General features: G+C 45.9%; 2 protein-coding genes across 8 annotated transcripts in view; one reads left to right on the top strand and one right to left on the bottom strand.

Moving 5' to 3' along the window:
- The first annotated feature begins 1,950 nt into the window (after positions 1–1,950).
- On the top strand, positions 1,951–16,922 carry AKAP19 (A-kinase anchoring protein 19). Of its 6 annotated transcripts, none has more exons than XM_088059008.1 (4): positions 1,951–2,031; positions 7,323–7,395; positions 7,986–8,055; positions 11,470–16,922. In XM_088059008.1, exon 4 carries the CDS (start codon positions 11,629–11,631, stop codon positions 11,890–11,892), a length of 264 nt encoding a protein of 87 aa, XP_087915134.1. In that variant the 5' UTR covers positions 1,951–2,031; positions 7,323–7,395; positions 7,986–8,055; positions 11,470–11,628; the 3' UTR covers positions 11,893–16,922. The 6 variants fall into 6 exon arrangements, with proteins under 6 accessions (XP_087915134.1, XP_014114553.1, XP_087915133.1 ...); XM_088059007.1 differs by lacking the exon at positions 1,951–2,031 and adding an exon at positions 2,061–2,205 and having other exon boundaries at positions 7,979–8,055; XM_088059004.1 differs by lacking the exon at positions 1,951–2,031 and adding an exon at positions 2,444–2,536 and having other exon boundaries at positions 7,979–8,055; positions 11,470–11,622.
- Positions 16,624–17,712, bottom strand: part of HIBCH (3-hydroxyisobutyryl-CoA hydrolase) — a 37,552-nt gene continuing 36,463 nt past the window's right edge. For both annotated transcript variants that reach the window (XM_005530342.3, XM_014259076.2), the window contains one exon: positions 16,624–17,308. In XM_005530342.3, the coding sequence (XP_005530399.1) occupies positions 17,193–17,308 (116 nt within the window). In that variant the 3' untranslated portion in view covers positions 16,624–17,192. The remainder of the gene's footprint in view (positions 17,309–17,712) is intronic.

Below are 17,712 nucleotides of genomic sequence, written 5' to 3'. Positions count from 1 at the left end.
AGCTGGGGGTGTTCAATCTGGAGAAAAGGAGGCTCAGGGGAGACATTATTGCTCCTTAGAACTACTTGAAAGGATGGTGCAGTGAGATGGGTTGGTCTCTTCTCCCAAGTAACAGCAATAGATCCAGAGGAAATGGCCTCAGGTTGTGCCAGGTGAGGTTTGGGTTGGATATTTGAAAAAATTCCTTCATCAAAGGGGTGGCCAAGTATTGTAACAATCTGCCCAGGGCAGTGGCAGAGTCACCATCCCTGGAGATATTTAAAAGCTGTATAGCTGTGCCACTAAGGGACGTGTTTTAGTGGTGGACTTGGCAGTGCCAGGTTACCAATTGGACTTGATGATCTTGTAGGTCCTTTCCAATCTAAATGATTCTCTGATTCTATAAAACCTGCCTAAATAGATAGGAGACTTAGCCAGAGCTAAGGGGGCACAAGCACAGTGTGCAGCCCTGCAGCACCCCTGGCTTTCAGTCTGTTGCTGTAGGACAAGCCAGGGCCAGCATGAGCCTTGTGTCCCCAGGCCTGTCACCATCAGGGCCAGGAGACTCCTGCAAGTCCTGGGGTGCTGTTTGCCAGCCCCAGCCAGGCATGAGCTCCGTGACAGCCTCCCAGAGGCGATGCCCAGGTGTGCTCGTGAGTATTGTACAGTAGTTTGGGTGTCAAGAACTCCCCAAAAAGCAGGAATGCTTTACCCAGGGTGTCTGTTTGCAGCCTCTCTTATGAAATAATTTTCAGTTTTAGCATAGCTTTTATTTTTGAAAAATTTATAATGTTATTTTAGTTTGCTCAGCTCCTTCGTTCTGGAAGCTTTCTTTTGGAATGGGGGTGTTCCCTAAAAAGCTTTGGTATGATTAATACTTCTTCTCTGTGGTTGTACATGATATGATGCTGCCTGACAGGATAAAATCAGAGAAGCATCACCCAGGCCTCTCCCCCAGTCTTTTCCACTGTTCTCTTTGCTTTAATGCTCACCAGTCCTTGTGTGCTCCACATGTTCTGGCACCTCAGTGCTGTCCCAGAGCTGAGTGATCACAATGGTGATGGTCCTAAGCTTTTATATGGCAACTCTATTCTCTGAACATGCTTTTCCACGTGTCACAAAATCACAGAATTGTTAGGGTTGTTGGAAGGGGACTCTGGAGATCATCCAGCCCACTGCTCCTGCCAAGACAGGGTCACCTGAAGCAGGTGGCACAGGAACATGCCCAGGTTGGTTTGGAATGTCTCTAGAGAGGGAGACTCTACAACCTCACTGGGCAACAACTGTTCCAGTGCTCTGTCACCCTCAGTATAGTTCTTCCTCATGCTGAGGTGGAACTTGCTGTGTTTGTGGCCATCGCTCCTCATCCTGTCACTGGGCACCACTGAAAAGAATCTGGCACCATCCTCTTGGCACCTGCCTTTGAGATATAAAATTTATAAGTAATGATGAGATCCCCTCTCAGTCTTCTCTACTCCAGACTAAACAGGCCCGGCTCCCGCAGTCTCTCCTTGTCAGAGAGTGCTCCAGATTCCTCAACATCTTTGTGACCTCTGCTGGACCCTCTCCAGGAGCGCCTGGTATACCGAGGAGCCCAGACCAGGACACAGCCCTCCAGATGTGCCTCACTAGGGCCGGCTAGAGGGGGAGGAGGATTTAAAGGACGAGAAGCCAATAAGAGGCGGCTTTCCTGCCGGGGTGATTTTTTCCCCTTTTTCCCTTATTTTAAGCGGCAGGGCCGGTGCCGGCTCGGCGGCCCCGCTGCCCCCGGGCGGGGCAGGAGCGCCGTGGCCGGTGGCACACGGGGGATGCGGGGCGGGCTCAGGTGCCGCCGGGGGGGGACAGGTCGGGGCCGCGGCGCTGCTCCGGGCTCGGCGGCGCTCCCGCCCCCCGGCCCCGCCCGGCCCCGCCGCCACCGCCCCGGGGAGGGCGGGGAGCGCCCGGCGGAGCGGCGGGAGCGGGGGCGGGCGGGGGGGCCCCCCCCGCGCTACCTGTGCGGGCGCCGCGGGGGCCGGGGGGGGCCGGGAGGCGCTCCCAGCATGGACTTTGACGGTGGGTTTGCGTCTTTGCCGTTCAGGAGCCCGGAGGAGGCGGCGGCGTCGGTGGGACGAGGGCCGGATCCCGCGGGCACCGCCGGAGGAAGGGGCAGCCCGGCGGCCGGGGACCGTGCGCGGCGGGGCCACGCTTCCAGCATGCTGCTCGCACGGACACCGCCCCGCCGCGCCGGTATGTGCCCGGCTCCATCGCCCCGAGCCGCGCCGGGGCCGGGAGGGAGGGCGGATGCGCGGCCGCACCCGCGGGGCGAGCCCGGCCGCGGGCAGCGCTGGCCCTCGGCCGCCTCGGGCTCGCGGCGTGCGGGAGAGCGGGGAGAGCCGAGCTTTGAGGTGGGGTTTCTCAGGACAGGCGGCGGTGCTGCTTTACTCCTCCCATCGTCTCGCAGCGAGGTTGCCGGCCACGGACTCCTCCAAACTGAGCAAAGCGGAGGTGCCGCTCCCGCTGGGCACCCTGAGGAAAGGTGGTGCTACGGACGGCAGTGAGAGTGATGCGGAGTGGGAAGGTAAACGGCGTGGCTGGTTCTCCCCAAGCGGTGTTCCTGCTGTGGGGAAGACGTGAGACTACTGTATTTGCCGGCCGAGGTGATGTGAGGGTCTGTCAGTCCCTGCTTTGCCATGAGTGCCTTCCCAGGCTTCCACACTGACCCTTATACGGAGCAGGTTACTTTCGTCCGGCATGTTAGAAAGTACAAATTTAATAATGTAAGACTCGTCGTGGCAAAAATTGTTAAAGATTTAGAAATATTTTATGCTTTCTCATAGTTCAGTAAGTAGCAGTCCAAATTAGGTTTCTAAATATAATAATTTTTAAAAAAGGAAAAATGCAGGGATTTATCCTGTAGCCTTAACAAAGTGGCATTTTTAACCTTCAAATACATACAAATTATTTTTCTTCTGAACATCACGTTCTGCTGAGAACATTCTTGCTTTAAAATCGCCTTGGTTCGTACAAGTTGCCCAAGGGGTTGTGCAGAGGCTGGGGACGCTCGTGTCCCTGGGGACAAGGTGTTTCCGTGGGCAGGCTCCTGGGGGACAGAGGTGGCAGCGGTGTCGGGCTGTGCGGGCACGGCTGCCTCGCCTGGCTGCCGGCCTTCCCGCTTCCCAGGCGTGAAGGCGGCAACTGCTGGAAGTAGGAGCTGGCACGTTGGGAGTGATGGAATTCAAGGAAACAAATACCGGGGGAGAGCTGTGAGACAGAGTGATTTTTAAGGCTGACATAGATCTTTGTTGCAATTCGGGGCAGCTTTTGTACAGGTGGAGCATCTGGTTGTTAACTCCTCACTTTGTCCTCTTACTCCTCAGTTTGTGCAAATCAGTAGTAACGTAGTTGTGATTTTAAAATGCGGGGCTGTGTTTTCCTGTGCCTTCCTATGTGAGATGTGGGAAAATGGCTTTTCTGGTGCATTCCTCATTCCCTTTTTATAATTGGCTTCTGGAGATTAAAGAACAGAATGGGGTTGTGTGCTGCTTTTATTGTGCTCCTCTGCGGTCAATCTTGGGCAGATCTTGACCATCTCCTTCCTTCTGACTTTCATTTGTGTTAATCCAGTGAAGCCTTTGGCTTCCTGAGGGCGTCACAAAGCCAGGCAGTGTCCCTCATTCATACCTTATGCTATGCAGCTCCATATGTTCGTAGTTGAATCTTGTGACAGCCACTACAATAAAACCCGACCCTGTCAGCCTGAGACACCGGTCCGCTGTTTTAGCTGCTGCTGCTCCTCAGTTCCTGCTGGCAGGATCCCCAGGCTGGGCAGCAGCCAGCAATAGCTGCAGGAGGGGCTTTTCTTGCTCGTAAAGATTTGTGCATCCCTTTTCATTGTCTGCAGCTCTGTCTCTGCCTGGCACCTGTGGAGGACAGTAATGCACCTTTACAAACCTAGGTCCTGAGCCTTAGTCTGAGAGTAAGTATCTTAATGTTTCAATGTATTCCTGAAGAGGACTGCTAGTAGGAAGGCTGTGACTCCACAATTGAGTTGTTGGGATGGAAGTTTTGTGGTATATGTAGGAAAATTCCTGTTTCCACTTTTGTTTGTTCCAGTGTTAAGAGCATTGTAGTAACCAAGAGGCTGCTTTGTCCGGGCCCAGTGCTGTGCCTTAGAGCAGTCTAACCTCAGTGTGGGACTTGGCCAGTGTCTCTGACACCTTTGGTGGTGTGCCTTGTTTTCCCCTGCCATGGGCATAGTCTTCAGCCCGTGGATTTGCAGCTAGTATGGGTGGGAGGGGCTAATGATAACAAGAGCTGTGTGTTTTGCTGAAAGAAGTGTGGAACCTACATCCTTTGGTGTTATGCAGGGCAAGGAAACAGCTGTACATATGTATGTCAAAAACTTTATATCCATTTCTGGTATTTTGTTTCTGTTCATTCACCAGTTTTGAACATTATTTTGTATCTGGGGTCTTGGAGAATATTTGATCTCTTTTATCACTATTAGCTTTCCCTTCCAAAGGCATTCCTCCATAGTTTCTGTAGCTGAGTTCCTTAAGTCTTGGCTAAACTTCCTGCAGATGGAATTTCTTAAGTCTTGGCCAGACTTCCTGCTGAGAAGCACTGCATCTTCTTCATGCCCATTCTTCTACAGCCTCACTCCAAGGCCTTAATTGCTAAGGAAATCCAGTTCATTTTACCCACCTAGAAAACAGGCTTCCATCAATGGTAGGCATCCTTCTCCTGTTCCTGTGCAGGTAGCTGGGTTAATGTTCCCTCTTGTCCATGGTCTGGCAGAGTCTGTACTGGTGCATGCTTGTATTCTGAGACATTGGGAGGGAAACCATCAATACATTGTAAGCATTTCTGTCCAAATTTGGACTAACAGCAGTCTATGTGGCTGTTTGGACAAGCAGCCGAGGTAAAATATGAGCAGAACCTGTAAGAAGTTTCTAGCATTCTGTTTTCCAATGGCCTTCAGGCTTCCCCCTGAGCTGTGTGCACAGTTCTGGTGAATAAACTGCTGCACAGGAGGGAGGATTTCAGGACAGGCCAACTGGGTACAGTTTTACTTTCATGAAATTAGACAGCTACCAAGCACACAGTGTTCTTTGCTTTTAACAAGACTTCTTTTTCCTGGATGAAGAATAACATTGTGGCTGCTGAGGGCTGTACCTACTGGCATTGCTGTTCTCTGAACTACTGATATTTTCACCCAAAGGTTTCTTTTGGTACTTCATCTTTGTTTGCCACTTCCCAAAGCTTGGGTAAGATTGCTAGAACAGTGCAGAAAGCCCTTTTTTTTGTTCCTTAGCTTCTGTGGTCGTGTGCTTTGGGGAGAGGGCAGACTGTTTCTTGATTTTGTGGGGGTTTTTGCCTTTTTAAAGTCAGTACTGGTTTTAGATTTCCAGAGTTTGTCAGCATAAAAACTCACATCAACACAGCTGTACTGTTTAACAGCAAGAACACGCCACTTGCGCTGTGCATGTAAATCATAAAGTGAAGTAAGAAGAAACATTTTCTTCTCTCTTATTTTCCCCTCTAGTTTGAAGATTTTCATGTTCCTTAACTGCATTGCTAAACTGCTTGAGAGATGAAATTTGACATGGAAATTGCTTCCATTAAGTAACTCTGTTCTGAGAAAGGAGGTTGTAGGCAGGTGGGGCTCAGTCTTCTCTCAGGTAACAAGCAATAGATCCAGAGGAAATTACCTCAGGTTATGCCTGAGAGGGCATAGGATAGGTTGGATAATAGCAAAGATTCTTCACTGAAAGGGTGGTCATGAGTGGAACAGGATGCCCAGGGAAGTGGTGGGGTCACCATCCCTGGAGGTATTTAAAAGAAATGGAGATGTGGCTCTTAGGGACAGGTTTTAGTTGTGGATGTGGCAGTGCTGGAATAATGGTACGATTTGATCTGAATGGCCGTTTCCAACCAAACCAGTTTTATGATTCTGGTCAGCTGTGCTCTTATTGAAAAGCCTTTTAAAGTAAACTAGAGGTCTGCCTGATTTGGAAAAGCAAATGTGTCATTTCCCCATTCAGTTAAAAAATGGCTTAGAAGCCTGGAAAAGCTTAATCAATTCTGACCATGGAGGGGAAAAGCCCAAGCCTCTGAAATTCCAGCACGTACCTAGAGACAGATAACCAGGAGACTTTCACTTCCACGCTAATCCTGCACAGTAGTTGTTTGCAGTTGCTGCATCCAGCCTTTTCCAATCTGTAGCTCTTATCTCTTGTTGGCACTAAGCGACAGGAGAGGGAGGGGATGGCTCTGAGAGGAAGAGATCTCCTTCTTTGCTTTTCGTGTCCTGAGTTCTTTTGGGATATTTGGGTATCAGTGATTGCCTGAGGCAGCAGAATCTTTGATATTGTGCTTGTCTTTAAGTAACTGTAGCTCTTTAAAACTTCATTTTCCTATGATTAGGATGAGTTGTTATAATAAATATTACGCAGTGCATCTCCTCTGTAGGATTTGCAGGAAGCTGGATGTCAAGGAGAGGCAGAACTGGTGGGTTGGACTGCTCTGGGAGCCCCTGCCTGGGGCTGCTTTGCATGGGGAGCTCTGAGTCCTGCAGCAGTGGAGGGGATGCTGTGCACTGAGCGAATGATTCATCCCTCTGCCATTTCTGTGCCGCTGCTCTGCTCGGAGCTGCAGAGTATCCAAAGGCCAATGCCACGTGTGCTCCTGAATTACAGCCCACCTTGTTAGGAAGAAGCAGACAGAGGATGTTCTGGGTTTCCTCTCAGTTTTTACATGGAGGGTGTGAATATTTTATGTGATTGGGTGCATTTCAGAGGTGCGGATGCCAAAGTTTGGTTACCTTTGCTGGTAGGTCACCTGCCCAAACTCCAACTTTGAATACCTTTGTTCCAGAGTTTATTGTTTCCGTGATAACGGCAGCACTGGGATTGTCTGACTGCTCTCCCTGTGTCCTTGCATGATCGAGGTCCAGGTCTCAGCAGAAGCTTTGAAAGGGAGAAGGGAGAACAGGAGAGAACTTTTGAGGTTAGGCAACAGATGGGGCACATTACCCTTCCCATATCCTTGCTGAAATCCTCCTTGCCTGGATTTGCTGTGGGAGGGGGTTGGCAATCCTGCACATGGTCAGGAGCCACTTCCCCAAGCAGTGGCCCCACTCTGAGCCTGGCATTAGGTGCTGTGTAGAAATTGTTGCAGCCTGTCATTCAATCTAATTTATTAAGTGCTGTATCATCCTTTTACCTTTGTCAAAGTCAAGTTCTGTGGGAGAGAAAAGGCAGCAGGCTTGTGCAAGGCCAGCACTAGATTGATCATCTTGGTAATAATGTGCACCTCTGACATCCTGGCAAGTGCTGAGCTCTGTTCCTGGGTTCCCTTTGCAGAGCCCCAGACGTGAGGCTGTCTCTGCTCTCCTGGGGACGAGGGGACGACCTGTTAGAAGCAGACGTGGTTCTGGTAAGTGGCACTCTGAGCTCCTGCAGATACCCAGGGGAGAACTGAAAGCCTCCCTGCTGGAGGAAGAGTCATATTTGAACCAAAAAGTTTGGCTCTGTCACAGCAGGAATTACTTGCTGCCTTCAGCTGGGCAAAGTTGCACATTCTGAAGCTATTTTGAAAACTGTGACTTATTTTTAATCCAGTGACTGCTGTAACATAAAATGTTGCAGAAAGCAGTTTCTTATAGTGTAGTACTGAACTTCAAGATTTTTTCCCGAGGTTCTCATGGATAGAATACATTTGAATGGTAGCAGGAACTTACCTGCTTATGATGCTACAGATATTGTATAACAGCAAAAGGCAGAAACTCTTCTTCCTGTTTTTGTCATATGATGATGTATTGCAGAGGCCAGTGAAACCCTTATTTTTTGATGTCTCATGTTTACCTTTTTGCAATTATTTTTATTGATTATTTTTATGCTTTAAAAATGCTATTTGTTTTTTTAAATGGCAGTTTTGTGATTAATGCTTTTTTCCTCTATTTTATATTGTCTAATAGTGAATTGCAGGCATCCTTTCACCATTGTTTTGTTTCCTTCAGTAGTTAGAAATGAACTTACCTTGGCAGGAAACACTTTGCCAGGCTGGCAAAGAGACTGCTTAGCCCTCGTGTGCCCGGTGAGTTCAGCTACCACCCCCTCAATATTTTCTCTCTCCTACTATTACCATAGTAAATAAAGTGACAGGTGAAAAAACACATGAACTTATCCTTGAGAACTTCCAGTTCCAATATGAAATTGATTATTTTCAAGACTTCCATTAAAGTTGTAAACAGTGTTTGTTGTGCTGAATGTTAAATGGATGAAGTTAAATGAAACATTTAAAACCATTTTGACTGTACATCCAGTAAAATTGAGCACAACTAGGAGCCTACATTTTTCAGATGAATAAATCAGCATTTCACCTACTGTAAAATCTGTCTCTAAAAAGAGGAGTTCTGGTTTGCGATGGTGCTGCTTTAGCTGGTTGAGAGTGAGCAGAGCAGGCAGAGTTCGCTGATCCCTGCCTCCAGCAGCTTTGTCATGTGAAGAAATGCACTGCAGAGCTCTTGGCCTGAGCCCCAAACCATCTATGCAGTGGTGTCTGAGGCACAGCTGGCCACAGAGCAGAGCTTGGGCACTGACAGAAACAGGCTCCTATTGCACAGTTTTGCTTTGTGCAGTTACAGGATGAAACATTGTGCTGGGAGAAAAACAAGCTGGTTTAATTTGTTGGGTTTTTTCCCTCTCAGGGTATGAGCTTTGTGAGGAAAGGTAGAGATATTAAAACCCCTGTCAGAACTTAAGACTCTGGAGATGAGTTAGGCAGAGAAGATTTAAACAACACTTCCCCATGTGTGTGCAGGCAAGAGCTGTCAGGAAAACAAGGAAGCAGACAGAAGGTTGAGGGCAGCTTCATTTGCAATCATTTCTGTGCCAACAATTATTAACTGCAGTAGACCGGGCAAACCGAAACACTCACTGCAGTGGCTTGGAAAGTACTGAGCTCTGTAAAGAATGAAATGAGCAACAGGCAAGAATTTTAAATGAGGGTTGATAACTTTGCTTTGAAGCTCAACTGATTTGGAACAGTTGAGTTGTATTGTGTGCCTTGCTGTCTGCAAGCTCTAGAGCCACCCTGTCCTCTGTGGAGGACAGTCCCTGAAACATTTGACTTGGCCCAAATGAAGAGGCAGAGGAGGGCAGTTCTGCAGAGGAAGATGCTGACTGTAGGGAATTTCTCCCTGTCTGCTTTAGGAGAGATTTATCCTCCCCCTACTTACTTTTTGTCCTTTCCATTAGGCACTAACTCATGTGCTGATGTCCCCTAACAAAATCTCCAGCTGCGTGAGGGAAACATTAAAGCAATGATAAAATCCTAACTAAAGCTAGATTCTATTTAACAGACCTCAATTAAAAAGCTAAAAAAAACAAAAACAAGAAAACAAACCAACCAACCAACCAACCAAAAAAAAAAAACCCAGACAAAAAACCCCCCCAAAAAAGATAGCTCCAGACTTGGATAAAAAAATTCCAAATCTGAATAGTCTATTTTATGGAAAGTGTCAGGGATAAACTCTCATAAAAATACACTGAAGCTGTATATTACCTTGGCTGGATCAAGACTGCAGCTTTCAGGTATCAGCAGTGCTGGGTGGTACGTGCTGATAGTGATTCTTTACCATGTACTTGGATCTACATATTTGTCCAGAAGAGAAAGTGGAAGTGATTAGTATTAATGTTTTAGTAATGGAAAATATTGCAATTAGACATGCACAAGACATTGCTATTAAAGCTCTGAACTGTTCAGCCATCTGAATTGCTTTCAGGCCTCTCCTTGGCCTCTGGCCTGTAGGCATGGTAAGTTTGATGAGTCTATGTGATGGATAGACAAGGGTATGAAGCTCCATAGGGATAAATGTAGTTTTTTCTGCAGTGAAGGGAATCCTGCTGTTTACTCATCTAATGACAAGTTATCCATACAGTCTTTACTCATTTAATGACAAGTTATTGGAATAAAAATCTGATAGCTTGGCTCTCCCCTGTGTTGGGTAAAAACTGCTAGGGGAGGTCAGCCCTTGGCAGCAGGGTTTGTGTTACAGGCTTGTGAACTACCATGCCTGTCCCAAAGCACTGGCCATGTGCTGCAGCAGTTCAGTGTGCACAGAGGAGACCCACTGAACTTCATTGAGGTGGTTTACAAATGTTCCTCTAAATGCTGAAATGTCCTGATGCAAAGCTAAAAGTGTGAAAATATTTGTATGGACTCAGTGGTTTCTGGAGCCCTTTAGGACCAACTTCCTGCCAGGAGCGGCAGCCATCCCTTCTGTGCTGCACTTCAGCCCAACAAACAGGTAGCAATGGTTTCTATGAAGCAGCAAAGAGAGGAGCTTGTCCCAGGAATCTGGTTCTCCTGAGTCAGCTGCCAGACCGGGGAAGTCCCATCCTACTTGTGAAGCACGACTGGCCTGCAAATGGGATTGATTTCCTCAGCAAATGTTTGCCTGTGATCAGGTTACCTGATTGGAGCCCCTGTTTCCTCCAGTGTATAAAGGAAATAAATAAGGCTTAACATCTTTGCCATGATTGTGTTTTCAAAGGCTATTTACAAAAAATCTTTAACTTTGGCTGACCTTAGTACAACGTCATTGGGTGAAGCTGTAGGGAACAGTTGGTTTCTGTGCCGCACAGTCTTTATTTTGGCTGGCAGTCTGTTAACTCTGATAAGTGGGTAAGCACATGCCAAGCAAAGTCAGCCGTATCGTGAGATTCTGCTTTGCCTGAGAGAAAGTAGCCCCAGAAACAGGCCAGTAAACAAAAACTCATATTCCAGAATTTGGAGTTGACCAATTCTGGATCTTGAGGACTTGAAAAGGACTCTGCCAGGTGTTTTGTTGGTCGCTTTCCCTTCTCTAGATGTGGAGTTGTCCTGCTCTAGTGAGAATGGTGCTCTGGCTCTGTTGGAACTGCCTTGATCACAGCAGGCTGCTGCTGCTTTCCCTACCCTCTCCAGGGAAAAAACGAAAACAGCTCTTGTTCCTTGTGAATACCTTCTGCTGGCTGCCCTGCTCCAGCCTCCTTGAGCAACAGCAGAATGACACAGGGAATTAGTGTCATCGTGCCCAGAGGGTGTGTGACAGCCATGACACGGGACTCTGGCTACGGTGGTTGTGTGGTGCTTCTGTGGGGTGCTTTTGGTGTTTATTTCCAGCAGCAGCAGTCCCTGGAGCTAAACATAATATGTTTGCATTTTCAGCGCAAAATGTATGGTCAGCTTGGATGAAACACTTTATTTCTTTCCTAAGACTTTTATGTTCCTAGATGGCCTAGATCCTGTACTGGGAATTGCATTCAAAGGCAGTGTGAATTCAGGTCAAACTTTGCCTACTTGTAGTAGATGGATGTTACCGGTAAAAACGTGTGTGTTACGCACACTGGGCAGAGATTTATTTAAGCCGCTTCAACAAGCGCCTGTAGTGAATTTAGGTTTCCTTTGAGCTCACTGAGAATGGTAAACTATTTATTGCCTTTATATGAAACGCTGTTTTGACAGATTTCCTCAGAAGAAGCACAAAAGGAGATGTTCTGTTCTTTGAAAATAACTGGAGCCACTGGCAAGAAGCAGCAACACTGCATCGAACAAGGGAACCGCTTCCAGGTTATCAAAACATGCTGTTGAACTGAATTTTGCAGCTGCATTTTCCAATGTACCATGGGATGCATCAAATCCAAGGCTGCCTTCCAAGGTTCCAACACTGTCCAGGATGAGAGGATCGGGGGAGGTGGCGAGGGGTGCACTGGGGAGAAGTCGTCGCTGCTGGCGGTGAAGGCGGAGGAGAAGGGCCCCTCGAGCACCATCGTGCTGGACTACGCGCACCGGCTGTCGCGCGAGATCCTGGAGCAGGCGGTCAAGCAGTGGGCAGTGACCGAGAGCAAGTACAGCGACATCCCCTTCATCGAGAGCGACGTGCCCTGAGCCCTGCCGGGGCCTGGCCCGTCCAGGAGCACTCTGTGCGGGCTGCCAGCGCAGATAAAGCACCCCCAGCTGTCCTCGGAGCATCCCTGCGGGGAGGTGTCTGCAGGGAGAGCCTGAGAGAATTTGCCTTTTAACGCAGGTTGCTAACAAACTAACTGGATCCCAGTAGAACCTGTTCATCAAGTGTCATTCATTGTCAGCTGTATGTTGAGTATATTCTGTCTTTGTATGTGTTGGATGTGACCAGAAGTTAGCATTAAAAAGAGGATGAGAAGACTGTGGCTGCCCTGCACCTCTATAAGCACTGCCACAGAGGACAAAACATGGATTATTTCTATGTTCTGCATTAAAAATCAGTGGTCTGTAGGTGAGATGAACTCTCCGTTCTTGGTGAATTTGTCTGCATTTTGCTAAAGTGAAATCAAGGTCTGCATGTAGCAAAGGTTACTGCTATCATGAATTTTACTTTTGATTCTATGACCTGACTAAATCTGTAAAACCACAAGATAATGAAGGTGATGAGAGCGCTATGTAAACCCCAGTAGTATTCAGGGAGCCATTTGGATGATGATGCTATTTACCTTCCATTGAAGTGAACCAGTGAGAAACATGCCCATGTCGATAAGCAGTGCATTATCATTAACAGATGCTTCTGTAAATGCATGAAAGCTTGTCTCTAAAACCCTGCAGTAAGACAGGTTAATGACATCTGGTCACTGTGTTCAGACCAAAGCTGTTTGGTTTTTTGGTTTTGTTTGGGGTTTTTTTTGCGTTAGGGTGCTGGTTTGGGAGGATTTGGTTTTGTTGTTTTACTGCGACCGAGAAAGATGTGCAAAAACTACTGATGATAACTAGTGAAAGGAACATTTAAAGGTGTGGCAATGCTTTAGGACAACTTGTTTCATGGGAACTGTGGCTGCATTACACTGAAATTACTCTCTGAAGTACCACCCTTGGGACAGGATGTCTTCCTTCCGCTTCTGCAGGCTGCTGCTTTCCCGTTGGAAAACCTGTTCATGGCAATGCCAGCAGGAGTCACAGGAGCCCCAGCCCTGAGCAGTGCTCTGAATGCAGAGTTAGGGACTAAGCCTTAGGCTAGAGTTCAAAGGCTGCATTTCTTCCCCAGTGCATCCACACGCTGCTCCCTGCATGCCCAGGACTCATAGCCACTGCACTCACAGCTGGCATTCCACAGATCAGGACACGGATGGATTGTTCCTATTCATCCCGAAGGTACAATGTTGCTGACATTTTATACAAAGTGAAGGCCTTCTAACAGCTTGGCTTTTACCATCTGTTTGTTCCCGTTTCTGTGATGCCCAGTTTAAAAGATACAGGTTTTTCCCTAGATCAGAATACTTTCCATTTTGTTTTCATTTTATAGAGAAATGCTTTCCATACTGGCTAAAGCTGTTACTATTTTTAAAAGGTACACATAGTTCTAGTAAATGATCCAAAGCATGATTTTTCAAGCAATGGGAAGCAAGCAGAAAGAGGACCGTGTCAAATGCTGGTTTTAGTTCATTCTCTGACGTGACAGTCTATGAATTGAGCTGTTTTGCAAATGTTGTGACACAAACTTAGGTATTTGAAATTCACCTATATGGGGATGTGGTTTTATCAGGAATAAAGGGTGAAAAATGCTTCTCTGTGACACAGCACAAGGCTGCCATTAAATCCAAGTAATCAGACTGGATTCCCAGTGACCTGCTATTAAGGCTGTTCTCAGGCCTTTGCTGGAAAAGGGAACAAAATCAGCTTATGCTGTAATGTCATCGTCTTTGAAGTTACGCAGTCTTCTTCAAAGCCCTGTGCAAAGTGGGACTAAGGTTTATGGTTCACTTAAATTCTCCTGCTAACAGTGACGTTCCTTCAAGTTCTACAGCATATAAAACATTAGGTCATACTCTGTTTGCTCTAAAATACCTCCATAAATCAGTGTGAGTTAGAAAGCAAAGGAAGCCAAAACACTGATCAAGTCAGTACATATCAGTTGGATATTGCTTAACCACAGTATTAAAAAAAATTCCTATTCTTACTCTAGATAAAATAAAGCTTTATTACAAAAAAGAAAAAAGGGCCAACCTTTCTAACATGAGTGTGGGCTCGAGAATGTTAACACTTGTAACTACAGAAATTTAAAAAAAAGCCAAAGCTCCACAGCCATTGTTGGCCAGACAGGTGAGGAGCAGGTAGAAAACTGCACTCACTGTCAGAGCACCTCAAGGTGGATCTGCCCCACCCTTTTACAAGGCACCCTGGCGGTTGCCACAGGCAGTGGGGTGTTGCAGTGCTTCCTGTTGCCATGTCTCAAATCCTTCCTCTGGATGTAGCCTTAGCATCTGACACTCTTCAGGAATATCAGATACACTTCTGAAAGCAGCTCCCCCTTGGCACGCTGCCACCGCCCAGTCCAACAGCAGGCAGAGTTATCCAACAGCCAAAGGTTCCACCACAGCATCCGCTGTCATCAGCACTCGGAATTTCCCCAGAGGAGGTGACCCAGGCACACTGACCATGCCCAGGACTGCTCCCCTGGGGAGGAGCTGCTGTGTGAGGTCCCTGCCCTCCCTGCCCCAAGAGCTGCCCATGGGGTGACTCAGCACCAGCTGCTTGGTGGCCCAACCAGTCCCTCACCTGTAGCCACCAACCTTGGCCCTCACTGGTGCCTGAAGATTCCAGTAGCTTCAGCATGGCCCCAAGTGCAATTCCAGCTGCTTTACGATGCTTTCCGTGACACTGGCACTTCAGGGACGGCACGCAGCAAATGGAAAGCAAACAAGCTTGCAAACAACAGGGAGACGGCTTCTCACCAGGAAAATCATCTCTTTTACAGGAAGCTGTCCTTATAAATAATGCACTTACCCTTAATAGAAAATAAATCTGTTCAGTGCTACAGTCTGGTAAGAGATTTAGGGAGATCTCTCTCCAGAGCTCTGCTGTACATTTAATAGGCACAATTCTAACACATTGTAAAAATAAAGACTTCTTCACCTAAATAAATTTATGCTAAGCTGTGCTAGAGTTTCACAGAGCCACTGACAGTGGGTTTCCAGCTAAGTTGCCATTGATTCATTGACTTGATTTTGTGTAATAAAGGCACTCCAGTTTGGGACTGGCATACTCTGCAAAACTGTTTACTTCTATTTAGGAGTTAAAAATACATTTGCTTTATATTTTCTCCAGAAAACAAGATAAATCTGAGTGCATATGATGTGACTGACTTGATATTCTAATAATGGTTCAAAGTACATTAAATGCAGCACAACTTTGTAAAGGTGACGTTTCTGGAGTAAGGCACATCAGTATTCCCAAATAAGACACACTACAATATATTTTTACAATATTTTTTGTGGAAAATATTTTCTTGTGGACCAAATAAAATTCAACTTACCATCTGCTTGTATGCCTTTTATTTGAAAAAAATATAAGATTGCACAGATTGGACAGGATCTCGTTACCTTGAGCTTGGGATAATTCCTGTTCACATAAATTTTGGAAGCAACTGAACATGCACGTCAAAGTTTAATTCAGAAGTATGTTCTTCCTAAAATCTTGTACGTCATTTACAATCAGAGGAGCCATGATCTGTGCTCCCAGGGAATTCCTGTGTTTTTCATTTAATATAGTTGGCTGAAGACTGCTTCTTTTATACAAAAATAATGGAATTAACCAATCTTTAAAAAGGAAATTTAAAATAGCGATTGTTTATGAATGTAAAACATATAAAAAATTTAAAATAATGCAGGGGGAGGTTTGCACTTCTTATGAGACTGGCTTGAGGTAGAAAGTCACCTGTTACTTTCAGAATTACCCTAGAGGTAATAATGAAATCTCAGTTACTTTTGGAACTAAACTCAAGGACGGTCTCATAACAAGTATGTCCATGGTAACATACACTCGCAGCTGAAATTTTAACAATTTTATCTTACAAGACTCTAGTGCCAAAGCAAGGTGCCATTTTTTCTTGATTTAGCTCTCCATTTGCTCACCTATGATTTTTTGAATGTCACTCTTGGTAGTTCACCTTGATGCACGAATTTCCTGGACTTTGTTTCCAGGCAACAGCTCCTAGAAAGGAAGGAGCCTTGATCCATTGCAGACCATTGCTGTTGGTAATAAGAACTGCCCAATGTTGAAAACTCTGCAATGGTTCTGCTGCAGCTCTTTTTGACTCCTCAGTGATGGTTACTGACTATGGCATTCAAACAGAAGTTTTCTTCCTTTGGTCTTCAGAGAAGCCAAAATTTGCACTTGTGACCTGCCTGTAAGTGTAGAAGTAAGTACGAAGATACGGTGCTACGTGATCTGATGCAGCATAAAAAAGAAGGCGTAATGTTGAAGATTAGTAGCTGTCTGTCGCATACACAATAGAAAAAATAATTTCCCTCCCACAAATATGGGTATCAAGGGGTTCTGGTTGTGTTGTGTAACTTCATGTATTATCAGCATCAGAACCCTGCCACCTTGAATGCACTGGAAACGTGCTGCTTGGTGCTCACAGCAAGGTTTGAGGCACTTGTTTCTTTACCACTGTAGGACCAAGAAAAACCAGCAATTTTCTGACGTCATGAAATACTCATTATGCAGTTGAAGCAGACATAATGACATTTTAAAAAATGGGCTATGCAAGCAAAGAGAAATGTGCTTTAGGCTCTGGCAACATTATCACATTTGAAACAATGTTTACACAGCAAGGCTGAAAAATGAACAAACGTTAAATCAATAAAACAATTTCTTGTTCTCAGACTAATACTGTATCAGTCTGAGCTTTTATTTAAAAGGATATTTAACACCATGGATTCTGTCTTGCATTTTCCTTTGTAGCTCTGACTGCATTAAAGGTTTAACCATATTTTATTTTCATTGTACGCAGAAGAACCTGCGGCACAATCCAAATTTACCAGACCAGTGGCAGAGCCAAGAACACAAAAGGTCTCTTGACTTTCTGCTGATTAGGTCACCCCTTAACTGTGCTCTTTTCCCCAAGGGCTCCTCCTGAACTAAGAGCTGATGCAAAAAAAATTAAATGTTAATCACTGTGTAAAGCAGTAAAAATGAATTTGCCTGGAAGTGATTTTTCCCATTATTAAGCAGAGATACAATTATTTTCTCATTACAGAGAATGTTCCCGACTGCAAAAACAAAACAAAACAAAAAACCAGAAACAAAAGCAAAAACAAAAAAAGCCTTGGGAATCTCAGGCTAGCTAAAAAAGTCTTGTCCAAACTGATCATATTACTATTAAATTTTATACCACAGAACCAAGCAGATAGGTAAGATGTCAGTAGGTTTGATCTTTACAGCTTGAGATCATCATTTCCCAGTGGTTTAAAACAGTTGTCCACAAATTCATCGCTGACTTCTTCTAGAGCAGCTGGCTTCCATTTAGGGGACTCGTCTTTGTCAATCAGCACTGTCAGGTGGAACAGAGAAACACCAAAGTTACTTGTAAACTTCCTCTAATTGAAATGACTTAAGATTGCATCAAGACAGATCACTACTGTGATTGCATGGGGAAGACAAATCTGTGCTCTGGAGAAAGCAGAGTTTTTGTAACAGATATTTCTACTCTAATAGAAGTTCCTGAGTTGTGACCTGTCCAGAGGTGTCTCTGGGAGTTGCTGGATGATACAAGGAACAATGGATCACTTCAGAAGTAGCCCAAGATTTGAAGGGATAGACCTGAAATGAGTGGTTCGGTTAGACCTGCCACTCTTGGCTGACTTACACTTCTTCATGGGAGCCTGGGAACAGAACATTACAATGCTGCTTTTGGACAAGGCTTTCACACTTCTGTGCAAAATCTGACTCTTGGAG

Source organism: Pseudopodoces humilis, chromosome 8, assembly GCF_049639895.1.
Source record: "Pseudopodoces humilis isolate 2021_Gansu_Grassland_sample_001 chromosome 8, ASM4963989v1, whole genome shotgun sequence".
NCBI lineage: Eukaryota > Metazoa > Chordata > Aves > Passeriformes > Paridae > Pseudopodoces > Pseudopodoces humilis.
Note: the sequence above shows the minus strand (reverse complement) of the source record. Positions and strands in the feature narration are given on the sequence as shown.

Excerpts from the sequence above, each read along its gene's own strand:
- AKAP19 (XM_088059004.1), top strand. Across the intron at positions 7,396-7,978 it reads TAGAAGCAGACGTGGTTCTG|TAGTTAGAAATGAACTTACC; the intron begins GTAAGTGGCACT and ends TGTTTCCTTCAG. Across the intron at positions 8,056-11,469 it reads GCTTAGCCCTCGTGTGCCCG|ATTTCCTCAGAAGAAGCACA; the intron begins GTGAGTTCAGCT and ends CTGTTTTGACAG.